This window comes from Phyllostomus discolor, chromosome 12 (assembly GCF_004126475.2).
Source record: "Phyllostomus discolor isolate MPI-MPIP mPhyDis1 chromosome 12, mPhyDis1.pri.v3, whole genome shotgun sequence".
NCBI lineage: Eukaryota > Metazoa > Chordata > Mammalia > Chiroptera > Phyllostomidae > Phyllostomus > Phyllostomus discolor.
Window position 1 is genome coordinate 1,898,572 of NC_040914.2, and position 15,837 is coordinate 1,914,408.

At 50.5% G+C, this 15,837-nt stretch overlaps 2 protein-coding genes across 6 annotated transcripts; both read right to left on the reverse strand.

Moving 5' to 3' along the window:
- Positions 1-1,525: 1,525 nt before the first annotated feature.
- Positions 1,526-3,773, reverse strand: ETV2 (ETS variant transcription factor 2). Of its 2 annotated transcripts, none has more exons than XM_036013590.1 (5): positions 3,708-3,773; positions 3,356-3,415; positions 2,677-3,104; positions 2,136-2,252; positions 1,526-1,902 (listed from the first exon to the last, which is right to left on the reverse strand). In XM_036013590.1, exons 1-5 carry the CDS (start codon positions 3,733-3,735, stop codon positions 1,702-1,704), a joined length of 834 nt encoding a protein of 277 aa, XP_035869483.1. In that variant the 5' UTR covers positions 3,736-3,773; the 3' UTR covers positions 1,526-1,701. The 2 variants fall into 2 exon arrangements, with proteins under 2 accessions (XP_035869483.1, XP_035869485.1); XM_036013592.1 differs by having other exon boundaries at positions 2,136-2,248; positions 2,676-3,104.
- A 2,822-nt stretch (positions 3,774-6,595) lies between these two features.
- On the reverse strand, positions 6,596-15,340 carry RBM42 (RNA binding motif protein 42). 4 transcript variants are annotated; one of them, XM_036013588.1, is made up of 10 exons: positions 15,115-15,340; positions 14,734-14,878; positions 13,356-13,440; positions 13,162-13,236; positions 11,429-11,494; positions 11,180-11,334; positions 10,246-10,578; positions 9,581-9,698; positions 6,933-7,127; positions 6,596-6,841 (listed from the first exon to the last, which is right to left on the reverse strand). In XM_036013588.1, the coding sequence occupies exons 1-10, from the start codon at positions 15,240-15,242 to the stop codon at positions 6,729-6,731; spliced, it is 1,413 nt and encodes a 470-aa protein (XP_035869481.1). In that variant the 5' UTR covers positions 15,243-15,340; the 3' UTR covers positions 6,596-6,728. The 4 variants fall into 4 exon arrangements, with proteins under 4 accessions (XP_035869481.1, XP_028385676.1, XP_035869482.1 ...); XM_028529875.2 differs by having other exon boundaries at positions 11,180-11,355; XM_036013589.1 differs by lacking the exon at positions 11,429-11,494 and having other exon boundaries at positions 11,180-11,355; positions 15,115-15,339.
- Between the last annotated feature and the right edge of the window lie 497 nt (positions 15,341-15,837).

Below are 15,837 nucleotides of genomic sequence, written 5' to 3' on the forward strand. Positions count from 1 at the left end.
GCTATAGTTTGCCTGTCCTGAATTGCAATTCTTCTGCTATTCCAGAATAAATTCATTTTTTGTTTAGCTTGCCTCAGTTTACTTCTTTATTTAAGTCAACATCTCCTACCCATCTTCTGACTCCCACTGCTCCAGCCTGGGAGCTGGCCTAAAAGGTCCTTTAACATGCAGGTTGGCTTCTTGCTAAGGGCCTTTGCACTTGTTCCCTTGTCCTGAAATGCTCTTCCTGCAGCTGGCTCCCTGACTCACCTCCTTCAGTTTTTTGCTCAAATGTCACCTTCTTGGTGAGCCCCTCTCAGTTCAGATATTTTAAGTTGCCATCTGTCAACCTCTATCTCCCTTCCCTACTTTACTTATCCATAGCACTTATCTTCTCAGATACGATATCTTTTCTTTTATTCTGATTACCTTCTTTTGTCTCCCTCAATATAATAGAAGATTGTAGAGGAGCAATTTTTGTCTTATTCACTACTGTATCTCCAGAACCTGACACATTGACGGAGTGAATTTCTCGTGTGAATAAAGTGCCTAACGGAGAGGGTGGCTTTCATCCTCCTCTCAGTCTTGGCCTCCAAAGCTTCCCATATGGTGCAATGCCCAGGCCTTATTGGGTCAGGGGCTCCTTAAATATTCTATGTTCATCAACATTATTACTATTTGTGGGACTACCTGTTTGCATGCCTTCTTTCACTCCCTTCAATGACATCTTAAAGCCCAAATCCTCTCCCTGCTTAACCCACCCATAGCTCCCCTGTGACCTCGGGACAAAGTCCAGGCTCCTTACTGTAACCCCAAAGATTCTTTGTGAAATGCTCCGTTGTCGCTTCTCCAGCCACACTGACATTTTAGTTCATTGGACAGTGTTGTGAGATCTACCTTCAGGCCTTTGCTCTTGCTGTTTCTTCTGCCTGGAATATTCTTTGCCTGACTTCTCCAATCAGCTGTTTTTTCCTCCAGGAAGTCTTTCCTGGCCTCCCCTTCCTCAGGCTAGGTCAGGTCCCTCCTTTCAGGTCTCCCCAGTCCCCTGTAGTTTCCCCATCCCAGCCCTGACCAGTCTGGGCTGTCCCCATCTGGTAATGGGTTTGTAACCCCATTGAACTGTGAGCTCCTTAAGGGCAGGGCCAAGTTGTCTTGGTCACTGCTGAATCCCCAGCATTGTCAACAGGAAGACCACTGAGCTGGCTCTTTTTAGGAGCTCAGCAGTTCCCAGAATATGGTGGGCTCTGCTTGGGGTCTAGGTCTGAGTTCTATGTCCCCCAGTTTGGGTGGGGAAACAGAGTAGGTGGTTTTGAGGGGCTAAGCACTACATTTAATTCCTTGATAGTCCCTAGCACTGTGAGGGTACACAGTAAGCCCTTTTGGGAGCCTCAGTTCTTTTCTCAAGGGGGACAGAGTAGGTAAACTCACCAGTGATTGGGTCTGATTCTTTACAAATCCCAGCACAGGGCAGGTACACAGTAGATCCTAGGGAGGGACTGAGTTAGATTCCTTTGTATGTCCCATCACACAATGAGCACACAGTAAGTCCCTTAAGGGTCTGCGTCTGTTTTGGTCTGGTGAGTCTTAGGATCACACAGGCGGTGGGTGGCGGGCGGGGGAGGTGTGGAGTGTTGCGTGGGGGTGTACGCAGGCTCCCCAGCAGGTCTAAGGGTCGTTGGGATGGATGCAGGCAGCACACGAAGGAGGTTTGACCGGATATGTTTATTGGGTTGGTGCGCCCTGTCCGCCTCCGGAGCGGTCTGGATAAGCTAGGCCGGGCACCCGGCCCCCGAAGCAGTAGGTGTACTTGCTCCTACCGCTTTTGCGCACGATATCGCGGCGGTAGTAGTAGCGCAGACCTCGGCTCAACTTCTCGTAATTCATGCCAGGTTTCCTCTTGCGCTCGCCCCACAGCCGCGCCACCTACGGCGAAGTCAGAGCTTAGCCGAGAAGGTAGGAGGGGGAGGGCTTAGCAATAGGTGGGCGGGGGCGGGGTTCGAGTATAGTCTGGACACAGGCTAGGTGGCGGGGAGCTAGCTGGGTTCAGGTGAGGACACGTCTGGGGAGGACCAAAGACTATGCAAAATGAATGGCCGGACTAGGCTGAACAAGAGGAGACTGGGGCTGGACTTGGCGGGTCTGGGAAGCCGGCCCACCTCTTTGGGGTCACACAACTGAAATTCGAGGCTGTTGCCCGTCCAGCGGATGCAGCTGCTACGCGCCCCGTCTTGAAGCAGCTCCAGGAGGAACTGCCATAGCTGAATTTGACCTGCGGAGTGGAGGCAGGTGAACACTCAGGTTTTCTGGCCCCGGTCCAGGTCGCTTCGATGATCCAGGCGTCCGGGCTCCCTCCCCGGACCGGCGAGTCCAAATCCCTCCATATAAGGACCCAAGGATTGGCCTCCGGGGCTCAGGTTGCCCCACCTTGAAGACCCATTCATCCAGCCTCTCAAGTCTTTCCTTTTCACCTAATCCAGGAGCCTAGGTCCTTGTCCCTTGCTCCCTAGGTGACCAGGGTCACTTCCCCTTCTTCAGGACTCAGGAGTGAGGGCAACCGCGCCTCCACTCTCCAGAGCTAAGGCATCTAAGTTCCGCCCTCTCACGGCCAGCTTCCCTGGTCCCGCCCCCTTAGGCGCGTAGGCTCCGCCTCACTAGCCTGCCGCTTAGCTTCCAGCGAAACCTTGCGGACCTCTCACCTCGGTGGTTAGTTTTGGGGTAACGAGCTAAAGTTGCGCGGTCCGACTGCTGGCTCGGTTCGGAGGAAGTGGGGAAATCTGAACTCTGGTACTCCTTCGAAGACTTGGTGCGATCTGTATGCGACCCCGTGTCCCAGGTGGTGGGATAGTATGAGCCCTCAGGCCCGCCCCAGAAGGTGTTGTGGTCGCAGCCAATTGAACAGTCCCGGGTGGTGGAGCTGGCTGCTGCCGGTGCTCGGGACCACGAGTTAGCACCTCCCGCAAGGCTGGTGTTCTGGCGTGTGATCCCTAAAGACCCAGCGAAGGGGGCAGGTCCCAGGCCGGGAGGGGTGGGACCCAGGGCCGGCGAGGCTGGGCTCCAGGAGTCCCAGCCGGGGCACCCAAGCTGTGACCAGTCTCCTGACCACGGAAAAGCCTGACAGGCGTGCTCTGTGAGAGAGGAACGGACCCCAGTCAGTGGAGCCCCGGTGTCTCGTTCCCCGACCCCCTCGGGAGTTCTAGAAGTCGAAGCTCTGTGTCCCCGGTTCCTGAGGCCCCTGGCTCCTGGATCTGGGCTAGGCCACCTGGAGGACACAGGCGCCCCCAGTCCTATTTCCGTTCTCTCTCAAAGATAAGGGAGGCTAGATTTCAACCACAGTGGAGGACCCCAGATTCCTCCTTCCCTGTCTCCGCACACTCACCCGCTTCCTGTGGAGTTTCTGGGTGTGGTGACGTGGAGCCCCAGTCCTGCTGTGGGAATCCTGCGAGGGATAAGGATGTAGGTGAATTTAGGGAAGGGTGTGAGCAATAACTACAGACCCTCCTCAACCACTCACCCAGTAGTTTTTATTTGTCTGGGACGGAGAGTCCTTATTACTCCCCACCCCCACCCCACTCACTCAGACCTAGGACTCGGGACTCCAGCCCCCTCTTCATCCTCAGGAGTTCAAGCCTGAAGCCCTCTCCTCATTTAACCCCGGAAGTCCAGGCATGGTCCCTTCCTCCCACAGATCTAACCTTCCCCAACATCCATGGGTTCCAACCCACAAACACCTTTCCAGCAAGGCTCCTCTGTCAGCATGTCCCCTTGGAGTGCCACTTCAGGGAAATAAAAGCTGAGTTCAGGGTCTTCTGCAGGCAATCAGGAGGTTAGGGTGCATCAGGGTCAGTGGAAGCCTCCCACCTGGGCACACTCCCCCGCCCACATACAAATATACATTGTTTCAGCCCTAGCAGCCTACCCAGCCTTGACAGCCTGTTCCCTGGGGGCCCTTCCTGGGGTGATGCTTCATCCCACTTCCACAAGTCCATGGATGCTCGTTGTGAATGTTCTGGGGTAGGGGGGATGGGATGGTGGGGAAGACAGGGTGAGCTGGTGACACTTGAGGGCCCTGCAGTCTGAGCCCCAGCCCTTGCTTCCCTCAGACCCAGGAGTCCAGGCCCCCAGACCTCCAGTCCCCAGTTAATGGCTCACCTCTGGCGGGTTCCTCTGCCCCCAGTTGCGGGTCTCAGCCCCATTTCATACCATGCACCCCCTCCCTTGGGGACCTGGGCAGGGGGGAATTTTCCAAGACGTCAGAGCTGGGGGTTGAAGCTAGGGTCCAGTTGCAGGGGGCTGGGGCGGGGCTTAGTTACACTTCCCCAACCCAGGAATGGTCACGTGCCTCCTGGTAGCTGGGGCTTTCTTGCTGGAATGGCTTGAGGAACAGTAGGCTGGGCTGCAGGGGGTGTTTATGGGGTGATGTCACTGGGGGAGGGGACTTGGTAGACAGGTTCTCCATCTGGGGGACTTGATCCTGCGACATGGAAGGGGGTTGGGAGAAGGAGGGCCTGGGTACAGCTGGGCTGCATCAGACTTATCTACTACAGGAAGGGGGGATTTCCGGCCAGACTCTGTTAGCCTACGTCACAGTCCACAGGGCGACTGAGGGAGATGGAGTGGGGGGAGGCTGATTGGGATCCCTGACCAGGCAGAGTCTCCCATTCCCAGGGATTTGAGGACATTCTAGAGGAGCATCAATCATGATAACGGTAGTATCAACAAAATAAACAACAGTAATACTAATAGCCAACATTTGTTGAGGGCTCATTGCATGCCCCCGACTGCCATGGGCCTTTTGTTTAATTTCCTTATGAGGTAGTTACTAGTCTTATTTCCATTTTATGACAGGAAATTGAAGCAGGCTTCCTCCCACTTTTCTTCATCTCTAGAGTCCATGCCCTTCCATGCTGTAATAGTCTGGGACAAATGGGAAATTTGAGTATAAATGGACTGTGAGATATAGAATTACTAATTTTCTTAGATGTGATAATGGTGTCATGATATAAAAGATGTCTCTGTAATGAACACTGAAATATTTATGGGTGACGGGCTATGTTTGTAACTTCCTTCAAAAGATTCATCAACCCTCTCCATGTCTTTTTTTTTTTTAGTGTTTCTCTTCCTCTCTGGGTTTTCTGCCCATTTCCAGTCTTATTGTACTACCTCACGGTTCTCACCTCTCTTCATCCTTTTGCCTCCCTCCCCGCCCTCCCATCTCTGTCCATCTGAACCCATGACTGATTTTTTTCTCCCTGTCCTCAGGAAGACTTAAATGCAACTTTTAAAAGCCTCCTTTCTGTTGCCATTCTCCTTCCCATCTCCCCCCTTGCCACCATGATTAGCGAGCAGAAGCAGGGCAGGAGTAGGGAGGGCTAGTGGTGTGCAGGTGAGGGTCCCCCAGCTGGGTGGTCCAGCCAAGTGGTAGGGATCTGAAGGGCACTTCCTGCTGGGGGAGGAGGCCCTCATCCTCTGAACAGACTGGAAAATGTGACGTCAGAGAGGGGGCTGTAAAGCAGAAAGACAGAAACAGAGGAAAATTGAACACCTCTCTTGGGTTGCTAGCTTCCCTGACAGGCCTTGGCAGTTTCTCCCCTCCTCTCTTGCCCCCTACCACCAGGGTTCTGACCACTGTGCCCCTGGGAGACCCTCATCCCCTCCTGCTGGCAACATGCAATCTCCCTCTTCCTCAATCTCTTTCCAGACTTTAGCACACAGTAATTTCAGGGCTCTTTCTAAAGTGCAGATCTGTGATGCTGGTTCCCTGTTTGAACTGTCTCAGCTTCTTGGGGCTGGTTGCTGCCATTAAAGTCTAAGCTCTTAGTCTGGTGTTCAAGTTCCTGTGTGGATCTTCTTTCAACAGGCAGAGACAAACTTGGAGCTGGGAGAGGAGATGGGTGAGGAGACCCATAGACAGAGAGAATCAACTCAGATACAGATGCACAGAGACAAACCAGGGGCCACTCAACAGAGAAGGAGATAAAGAAACATTCAGGGAGACCCCCACAAAGACAGTCTAGGGTTCAGCAGAGTGAAAACAATGGGAAATAGACTCAGAGATCCAAAGGCTGAGAACTGCAGACTTGAAAAGAATGACAGAAGAGAATGAGGCAGTCTCAGAAACAGCCAGTTTCTTCAGAAAGCCCTCCTCAACTCACAGCTTGCACCCGGGGTCCCCCTACTCCAACCCTGACCTCTCTGAGCTGTCACTGTCTGGCAATGGGCCTCTCTTGCCATTGGATCAGGAGCTCTGAGGAAACAGGACCTGGGACTGTTACAGTCACCACTGTGTCTCCAAGCACTGTGTAGGCCCTAGGTGAGTTCGCTGAAAGCCTAGAAGGCTGTGAGCTCCAGAAGGGCATGGACCAGTAGACCCTCCCACCCTCTGCCTTGGTGCTGAGAACACAGGCTCGAGTCAGAAGAGCATGGGTCTGAGCCTCAGTTTCCTCTTCCATGAAAAGGGGTGTACTCAGTGTGCACTTAAGAGGTTTCCAGAAGATGTAATGGGCACTCAGTAGGGACTGAAAAATGACCATTTGTATAAACTCATGGCTACCCTATTCCCAGGTGGGGAGATGCAAGGCTTTGTACCCCAAAGAGTGTTTCCAAGCTCAGCCAGGGATGGAAATGAACAAAAATTTATTGAAACTGGTTTTGAGGAAGATGGTGGGGTGGATAGTTACAGGTTTTCCAAAGAGAACACTGGGGAGAAGCCAATGCCTGGCCAGGTGGGAGCAGGTGCCCAACCATAGACCCTATCTCAGGCCCAACTTCTTCTTCTCCTTTTGTTTCTTGCGTACCACATCCAGGTTCCGGTCCTTCCACATGCTCTTGCGCAGCTTGATGGGGCGTGAGCCCACATACTTCCCTATGGGAATGGAGGTTCAAGGTCAGGTTTGGGATTGGGTTTAGGCCAAATATCTGTCACACCCATTGTTCCCAGGGGAGGCCTCACCCACCATTCATCTCACGCATGGCGCGTACATAGTCGCTGGGGTCCTTAAAGCTGACGAAGCCATAGCCCTTGGTCTTGCCTGTGCGCTTGTCACGGATCACCTTAGCCTTAAGGAAGGATGGGAAGCGGCTGAAGGCGCGTGCCAAGATGTCATCATTCACCTCATTGCCCAGATCTCCACAGAAGATCCGGAAGTCATCTGGGGTGGGGAGAGAGAGGTCAGAGGATGCAGATGCTTGCCCAGTGTCTGTCTTATTTAAAGGGCCTTCTCTGGAGGAGTCTCAACAGCCCCCTCCCCCCCTCCGCCAAGCCCCTCTGCATCCCTAGCAGTCTCTGCCTGTGGCCCCCTTAGTGATAACTGCCAACACCTGTATGGTACTTGCCCTGTGCTAGGCTCTCTGCTAAGCACTCATGAGTTTTTAGCATATCTGGCACTCCTAACAGCCCTCTTACACTGAGACGCAGAGAGGTCAAGTTACCTGCCCAAAATTACTCAACCAGTAGTAGTAGAGTTGGGATAGAATTCAGGCATCTGACTCCAACGTTCTTACTTTCAATTAGTTGCACTACTTTCTTCACCCTAGGATCATATTATCCATTCCCAGGATGAAGCCCCTAACTCTGTCCCAGCCCTGGCTTCTTCTCTCAGCCTCTGGCATCCCTTGGTCTCCCGGACACCTCTCCATGGACATACCCTAGGTACCTGACACCAATGGTTCCCATAATGGCACTCCACTACCACAGATTTCATCTTTCCTCAGCAAAGCCCTTTTTCTTTTTAAAGACTGTATTATTTATTTATTGGTTTATTTATTTATTTTAGAGAGGAAAGCAGGGAGAAAGAGAGGGAGAGATTGAGAAACACTGATCAGTTGCCTCTTGCACACTCCCAACTGGGGACCTGGCCTGCAACCCAGACATGAGCCCTGACTAGGAATCAAACCAGCAACCTTCTGGTTCACAGGCCAGTGCTCAATCCACTGAGCCAGCCCACTCTTAGTTCCCACACAAGTCCCTGAAACTTGAACACACTGCCCAATCTTTCTCCAAAGCTGATCTCAGTTGCCATTTCTGGGCATATCCCCTAGGGTGGGCCTGAGTCTCAACTGAACATGCTCACGTCCAAAGAATCCTTTCCTCATGAAGCACATACTATTATTATCCCCTTGTTAGAGATAAGGAAGATGAGACTATGTCACAAAACTAGGGTCTACAGCCTATACTGGCCTCATCTGGACCTATGCTGCCATGACCCCTAGCCTGGGGTAGTAGACTATCCCAAGAGAAGAGGCAGAAGTCAAGGACTTGGATGGGAGGTAAGTCCCTTTCCTTGGCTACAGCTGGAGTTGCCCATGGTTTCTGTGATGATTAAGGACACTGAGAACAAGAAAGACTAGTTCAGGAGAAAATAATCTGAGAAACTCATAGGGTGATACCTTCTATAAGAAAACTAGCCTGGACACTTCAAATTACTATACCCAAGACAAAGCAGTAGGAGAGAGATAATTCTCATTGAAAGGTCATTTGAGGCATAAAACTGTATGTATCCTGATTTGGGGAAAAAGAGTTATTAGTTTGGGGAGAACTGAGTAAATGTGAATATTAATGGAATATGAGAAACCATAGAATTATTGTTAATTTTCTTAGATGTGTTAATGATATTGACATGGAAGAGATTTGTCACTTTTCTTAGGAGATAAATACTGAGATATTTAGGAGTGAAGTGATAATTTATAACTTGCTTTAGATTGAGCAAACCCTCCCAAAACACATATACAAATAGAGAACTAAAGTAAATATAGCAAAATATTGATTGCTGAATCTAGGTGGTAGATATATGGCTGTTCATTGTGCAGTTTAGTGTTTAATATTTCCCCCCTCCCTCTCTCTCTCTTAAAAAGATTTTATTTCTTTTCAGAGAAAGAGAGGGAGAAAAAGGGGGAGAAAAACATCAGTGTGTGATTGCCTCTCATGCGCCCCCAACTGGGGGCCTGGACAGCAACCCAGGTATGTGCCCCAGTTGGGAATCGAACTGGCGGCCCTTTGGTTCACAGGCCGGTGCTCAATCCACTGAGCCACACCAGCCAGGGTTATGTTTAACAGTTTTCATAAAAAGTTGGGGGAAAAGCCCTGGCTGGTGTGGCTCAGTGGATTGAATGCCAGCCTGGGAATCAAAAGGTCCCAGAGAGGCAAAAGGCACAGAGAGAATTCCTAGTTAGGGCACATGCCTGGGCTGCAGGACAGGTTCCCCAGTTGGGGGCATGTGAAAGGCAACCAAATGATGCATCTCTTGCACATCGATGCTTTTATCCCTCCCTTCCCCTCTCTCTAAAAAATAAATAAAAAAAAAAAAGTTGAGGAAAAAAACAATGTTCTTTTACCTTTAGCAAGCCAGGCCCCTCATGAATAAGAAACAGAGGCCAGAAGGTCCCAGGTGCCAATCACCTCCACCAAGTTCTGTTTGGCTGGGTGACGGCCTGCCTCTCTCAGAGCCACAGCCTAGTCCTTCATGAAGTGTGCTAACAGTGCCTTCCCTACAGAGAGGGGGCAGTTGTGTAGTTACCTGGTTCACCTTCCTTTCTTCTGCCCCAAGGAAGAGAATTTGGCCTAACTGGCTGAGCAATGCCTGAGCCTGGACATTGGCCCACATACCTGCATCCCACTCCAGCAGGCTGGGGTCTTCCCAGCTGCTACCAGCTGCCGTGCGAATGCAGCGTTTCAATTTTTCTGGCTTTCCTTTCTTCTTGTCCTCACCCAATGGCTCTGGGACCTGCAGAAGAAAGAGGAGCAGCCCTGACTTGGTGTGGCTCAGTAGGTTGGGCATCAACCCCAAAAGCAAAAGGTTGCTGGTTTGATTCCAGTCAGGGCACATGCCAGGTTACAGGCCAGGTCCTCGGCTGGGGGTATGCAGGAGGCAACCGACTGATATTTCTCCCTCACATCAATGTTTCTCTCCTTCTCTTTCTCCTTTCTCTAAAAATAAATAAAATCTTAAGGAAAAAAAGGGGAGCAAAGGCTTGGTGTTAAGAGTCTTTAGACTCCTCAGTCTTCCTCCCACCTTCCTTTGCTCCCCTTGTCACCCTCCTTGACTCCCTGGCCCTCCTGCCTCCAGAGTTAAAGGACTGAACGTACTCCTGAGTGTAGGGTTTATGTGTCTGCCACTCTCTCCCTGATGTCTTCCTAGCTCCTCCAACTTCCCGGGCTCCCTGTACCTTCACTGATGGAGGACTACACATGTTTCTGTGTATAGGAGCTCATGGGATCCTGTCTGCCCTCCCAGTCCTTTCTATCCCCTTACTGTGGTGCTCCTTGCTTACCTCAAGAGCCATGAGGCCAGGCGGTGGCTCAGGCCGTGGGGGCCGGGGTCGTGGTCGCAAGGACAGGAGCTCAGGAATTCGTAGTGGAGGCAGCAGGCCTCGCACAACTTCCAGAGGGAGGGGCAGGGGCTCGGGCTCAGGCAAAGGCATGGCTAGGGCCAGTGGTAGGCTGGGACCAATGACAGCAGGGCCAGTTGGGGCACCTCCAGCTCCCACAGCTACGGCTGCACTAGCGTCCTCCAGCCCAGCTGCCGCTGCCACTACTGCTTCTTCCTTCTCTTTCAGGCCCAACCCCAGGCCTAGGCCCAACTCTCGGGGTGTTGCTGGTTCTTCCTGTGGGCAAGGGGAAGAAATGGAAGGATCAGATCAAGACTCAGACCTTACTCCCATTCCCATCCTGTACAACAAAACAAGGGCCTGGGGTCAGAAAGCAGGCAAAAGATATCAATCAAGACAGAGAAAGGAGTCTCTAGTCAGAGACAGACACAGGAATAGAGAAACACAGTTAGAGACATACACATGCGCACGCAAAAACACATGGACAAAGACATCAAGACAGAAAAACAGAGAGGGACAAAGGAAAAATGGAGATGAAGAGATAGAAAGAAATATATCCACAGCTCATGTTTCTCTATTTTTCTAAAAAAAAAAAAACAAAAAACAACCCCCCCCCAAAACAAAACAAAACAAAAACAAAACAAACAAACAAAAAAAACCCCACCACCCCCTCCCCCCCAAAAAAACCCCAACCAACCAAACAAACCAGAAATAGAAAGATTTGGCCACAGAAATACAAGGAGAGACAGAGACAGAGTGAGAAGGCAAACACACAAAACACTGGGGAAAAGACAGCCTTAGACAAAGTCCATCAGTCCAGAATCAAGGATCTCCACATCTACTGCACCCTGACCATCAGCACCCTGTTCACACTTACCAGAGGAGGCCTCAGAGCAGCCATGGAGCCCAAGGGAGGCCCCGGGGCCCGAGCCATCGGTGGTAACATCATAGGTGGTCCAGGGGGCCCAGGCAGAGGGGGGCCTACGAGGGCCTGGTGAGGGGGCCTCAGGGCCATAGGGCGAGGACCACCTGCTGCAGAAGAAAGAGCAGAATCTGTCAGGGTGTTAGTAAGGGAGTTAAGAGGGCTTGGGGTTACGTGGCAGGGATGATGATTCTGGCCCCTCACCTGCTCTCTGAAGCACATGGGGGACAAAGGCTGGACGCAGGATTGGGACCCTCTGGGGGCCCACAGCTGTGGGAGAGAGAGATGGGTGTGTGTGTCATGGGGGACCAGGGTACTTGGGACTAGTTGTGTGTGTGGGGGGAGGGGGCGGTTAATTAAGCATCCAAGAATCCTGGAGAAGAGTGTAGGGAGCCTTCTGGGAGATACAAGGGTCTTTTCATTTGTACATTTAGCAGAAATTTATCACTGAGGATCTCCTCTGTGCCTGTCCAGGGACACACCAAAAGACCAAGGTTCTTAGGGAGCTTCTCGCCCAGTGTAGGAGGGAATAAACCCCATTACTAGGGAGTGACAGCCCAAGGTGTTTAGACCCGGGATGGGGGAAAGTCTAGGCATGGTGATTGGAGCTAAAGAGGGAAGCCCAGGGAGTAGTGGAAGCCCAGAGGAGCCCTCTGACCTATCCAGGGAGACTAGAGAAAGCTTCCTGAAGAAAGGGGCCTGGGAGCTGAAACCTAAAGGATAATAAAGACTCAGGCAAAACACAAGTGGAAAAAATAACGGCAATGAGAACATTTATAAACAAAATAATTTTCCCTTTTCAGTTTAGTATAGTTGTAATAGAGGAGGTCAGGGTTGGAGAACATAAGAGAATGGTCAAGACATCAGCAGGCATCCAAACACAGCCTTATTGACTGACCCATGAATGTTCTTCCAAGGGCACCAAGGAGTCACAGAAGGGTTGGAAGCTGGGCAGGGGGACTAGGTCAGATTTGCATTTTGATCAAAACCATACTAAAGAGGAAGAGATGTTAGAATTTCTCAGATACCAGCCCTGGCTGGTGTGGCTCAGTGGATTGAGCAGCAGCCTGCGAATCAAAAGGTCGCTGGTTCAATTCCCGGTCAGGGCACATGCCCAGGTTGTGGGCCAGGTCCCTTTTGCTCTCTCTAGAAATAAATACATAAAATCTTTAAAAAAATTTATCAGATATCAAATTAAAAAAATATAACAGGATTTAAGTAATGTTTAGTCTCATAGAGATTATACCAGAACTTTAGGTAACACTTAAGGAAGTACTATCACAAAAACTATGTGTATAAAGTTTACCTCAACAACAAAAAAGTAAGAATGGTCTGTGGAAAGGACAGATTTTACTTGACTTTGGTTAATTTGATTTTGGTTTAGTTGATAGGTTTTAGAAGGGTATAGTTGGGCGAGAGTGAGCAAGGGAGAGAATTTCAACATGAGCATTGCTGGCACATCCCAACAATATTTAAGGCTTTGGGAGGATGTGAGGATCTTTCTGCAAGGGGCTAGGTGATGTAGGGTCTTGATTGTCAGGTGAACAGCTTGGTTCTTGTTTGATGGTTCATCTCACCAACAGATAGCATGTAATGCTTACTATGTAGCAGACACCAGGACTTCTGCTCCTCGTGGAGCTTATATTTTAGAGGAAGCAAAAGACAGTAAGTAAATTGTACAGCTTGTTATAAGGTGTTAAGTGCTAGGAAACACAGCAGGGTAGGGATTAGGGGTGACAGTAGGAGGCTGGTTTACAATGATCAAGTTAAGCCTTATTAAGGATAAAATGACTTGAAATATATAATCAGGTTTGTGCTTTAGGAAGATGACAACATCAGGGCAGGGATGAAATGGACAGTGTGAGTTAGAGCAAGAGGCTTAAATAGTTGAAATATAAGTGCTTGGTTAAATGTGGGTTTCTTGGCCCCAGAACTACCTGCTCGCCGCAAAAACATGGCTTCTCGAGCCTCTGGACTGTCCAGGTGACTCCGATCACCAGGGCCAAAGCCAACTGTTGGGAGAGGAGAGACAGAGAGGAGAGACCAGGATGGTGGGTGGAGAGCCCTGGTCATCCCTTCTTACCACCCTCCATAATCCCCTGGCTCCCTCAACTCACCAATCCTTACTTACCTGGGCCCACAAAAGGAGGGCCACCCACCATGGGAGAAACCACTGTAGCTGCAGCAGCTGCTCGGGCCTCCAGAGTCTGCTGGACCTGTTGGGGAGGAAGTTGGGGTAAGGGACCTGACTCAGTGCTCCCAAAGTGCCCTCGATGGCTCACCTTGGGAGGTCAAGGGTTTCATTCTTTGCACTGTGCATTGGGCTGGTTATCTGTCAATCTTTAGGGTTTAGTTAAAATGGTACTTTTCAGGGAGGCTTTTGGGATCACACTAGCTAAAGCTGTTCTTAGTCCATCCTTAGCAGCAATTCTCACTACCCTACTCTTTCATCTGCCCCACACCATGTAGCACTATCTGAAATTATGTCCAGCCTTTCCTCCCCATCTCCCATGCCACCACCATTGTCTCTTGCCTTGATCATTACAGTAGCCTCTTCCTCAGTCTCCTTGATTCTGTCTGCCCTTTCCCCTATAGTCTGTTCTCCAAACACAGCCAGAGTGACCCTGTTAACATCTCAGTTGGACCACATCACCTATCTGCTCAAAATCCCTCAGTGGTTTCCCATCTCAGAGTGAAAACCTAGGTCCTTACCATGGCCCACAAAGCTCTACCAGACCTGGTGTCTATCACCTCTCTGTTCTCATGTCCTGCCACCCTTCCTCTTGCTCACTCCACTCCAGCTACACTACTTTCCTTGCTGTTCCTTGAACATCTCGGGTGCTTACCTGCCTCATGGCTCTCACACTAGTAGTTCTTTCTACTGGAAATGCTCTTTCCCCAGATATCTACGTGGTTTCCACCATTATGTCCTTTATTATCTTTGCTTAAATGTCACCTCCTCAAAAAGGCCTTCCCTGGCAGTGCTGATCTCTGTCCTTCTAACTGTACTTTGACCTGTCTCTCCCAAGTGAAATGTAAACTCCAAAAAGGTAGTAATTGTTGTTCTATGTTTTGTTCTCTGCTATATATGCCTAATTCCTAGAATAGTGCTTGGTGCATAGAAGGCACCCAATAATTATTTGTTGACATAATGAACACGTTTTATTTAACTGTTTTCTTTTTAGTAGTCTTTCTCTCCACTAGTCATATATGTTTGAGCACTTGAAAGTGACTAAGGAGATTAAGGAACTATTTAACTCAAATATATAACTTAAATAGAGGCATTTCCATCATTGCATACAGTTCTACTAAACAACATGCTTAGAACATAAGCTCTCAAAGGGCAGAAATACCATTTGCCTTAGTAATTACTGTGTCCTCAGTGCCTGGAACAAAAGTATTTGCCATGCAAATTAACCAACAAGCCAACGTGTAAATAGTTCTCTATATATAAAAACTGAGTTCCAGGCACTCTGCTCTTTGACTTACTTGCCACAGCCCAGACGTACCTGCTGGTATGTGTTGGTTGCGATAATTGGGCGTATCACAGGAGCTGCTGGGACCTGCATCGCTTCTACTGTGGGGACCGTAGGCACTGCAGATATAGCAGCTGGGATTCCGGAGACTGGAGCCCCCAAAACTTCCTGCTCAAACCTGGGGGTACAGGACAGACACCACAGCTCAGGAGCTTGCACCAATCCTGGAATGCTGGCTATCTCGAGACAGAGCCCTCACCCCTGCGAACCTCTTCTTACTCCCGCCCCCACAATCCAGAACGTCCCATTTCCTCATGATAGAGCCATATGGCGGGCCTACTGGGGCCTGGAGGCCCTAGGGTTCAGCAGCTCTGACTTTAGGCTGCTTTTATTCTGCCCTGACGGGGGCCTTACAGGGCCATCTCTGCCTCCATCTCCTTCAGGCGTTCTTCGCCGCTCTTGCCCGGGATGCTGGCGCCAGGGCCCGGGGCCACAGGTCCTCCTGCACCCGGGAGTCCCGGGGCCGGCCCCGCCCCAGCCATAGCTGCCGTCTTCCCTGTGGCCGCTACTACCGCCTGAGCTCCACCGGTTCCGCTGTCTACTCTCTGGGTACGTCAGTGTAGACGCTCGAGGATGACCTATAAGCGAAAGCGACCGGCGCTGGTACGTGACATCATACGCCAAGTGGGATCGTCTTTAGAGCGGGGGCCAGTGAGAATCTGGCTCCGCCCAGAGAGCCCACCCAAGGAAAAGTATAGGCCAATCACAGTGCTTGAAAACAAGCCAATGGAAGAATCTGGGTCTGTGGGAGTGCATCCAAGAAGGAGGCGGGGCCCTCAAGGAAAAATGGGGGAGAATGAGAGCGCTCCGAAGTCAGAAGTCAGAGGGTCCGTCCTTAAAGTAGAAACTGGACCTTTGAGAGCTCGGGAAAGTTCGGAGGCCCTCCCGGAAGTGTTAAAGCACACTTAAGCCCTGTCGGTGTAGCTTAATTGGTTAGAGTTGTCCCCATGCGCCAAGGTTGCGGTTCCATATCGGGTCTGGGCACTTACAAGAAGCAACCAGTGAATGCAAAAAGTGTAACAACGAATCAATGTTTCTTTCTCCTAAATAATAACAATTATAATGCTTTTAAAACAC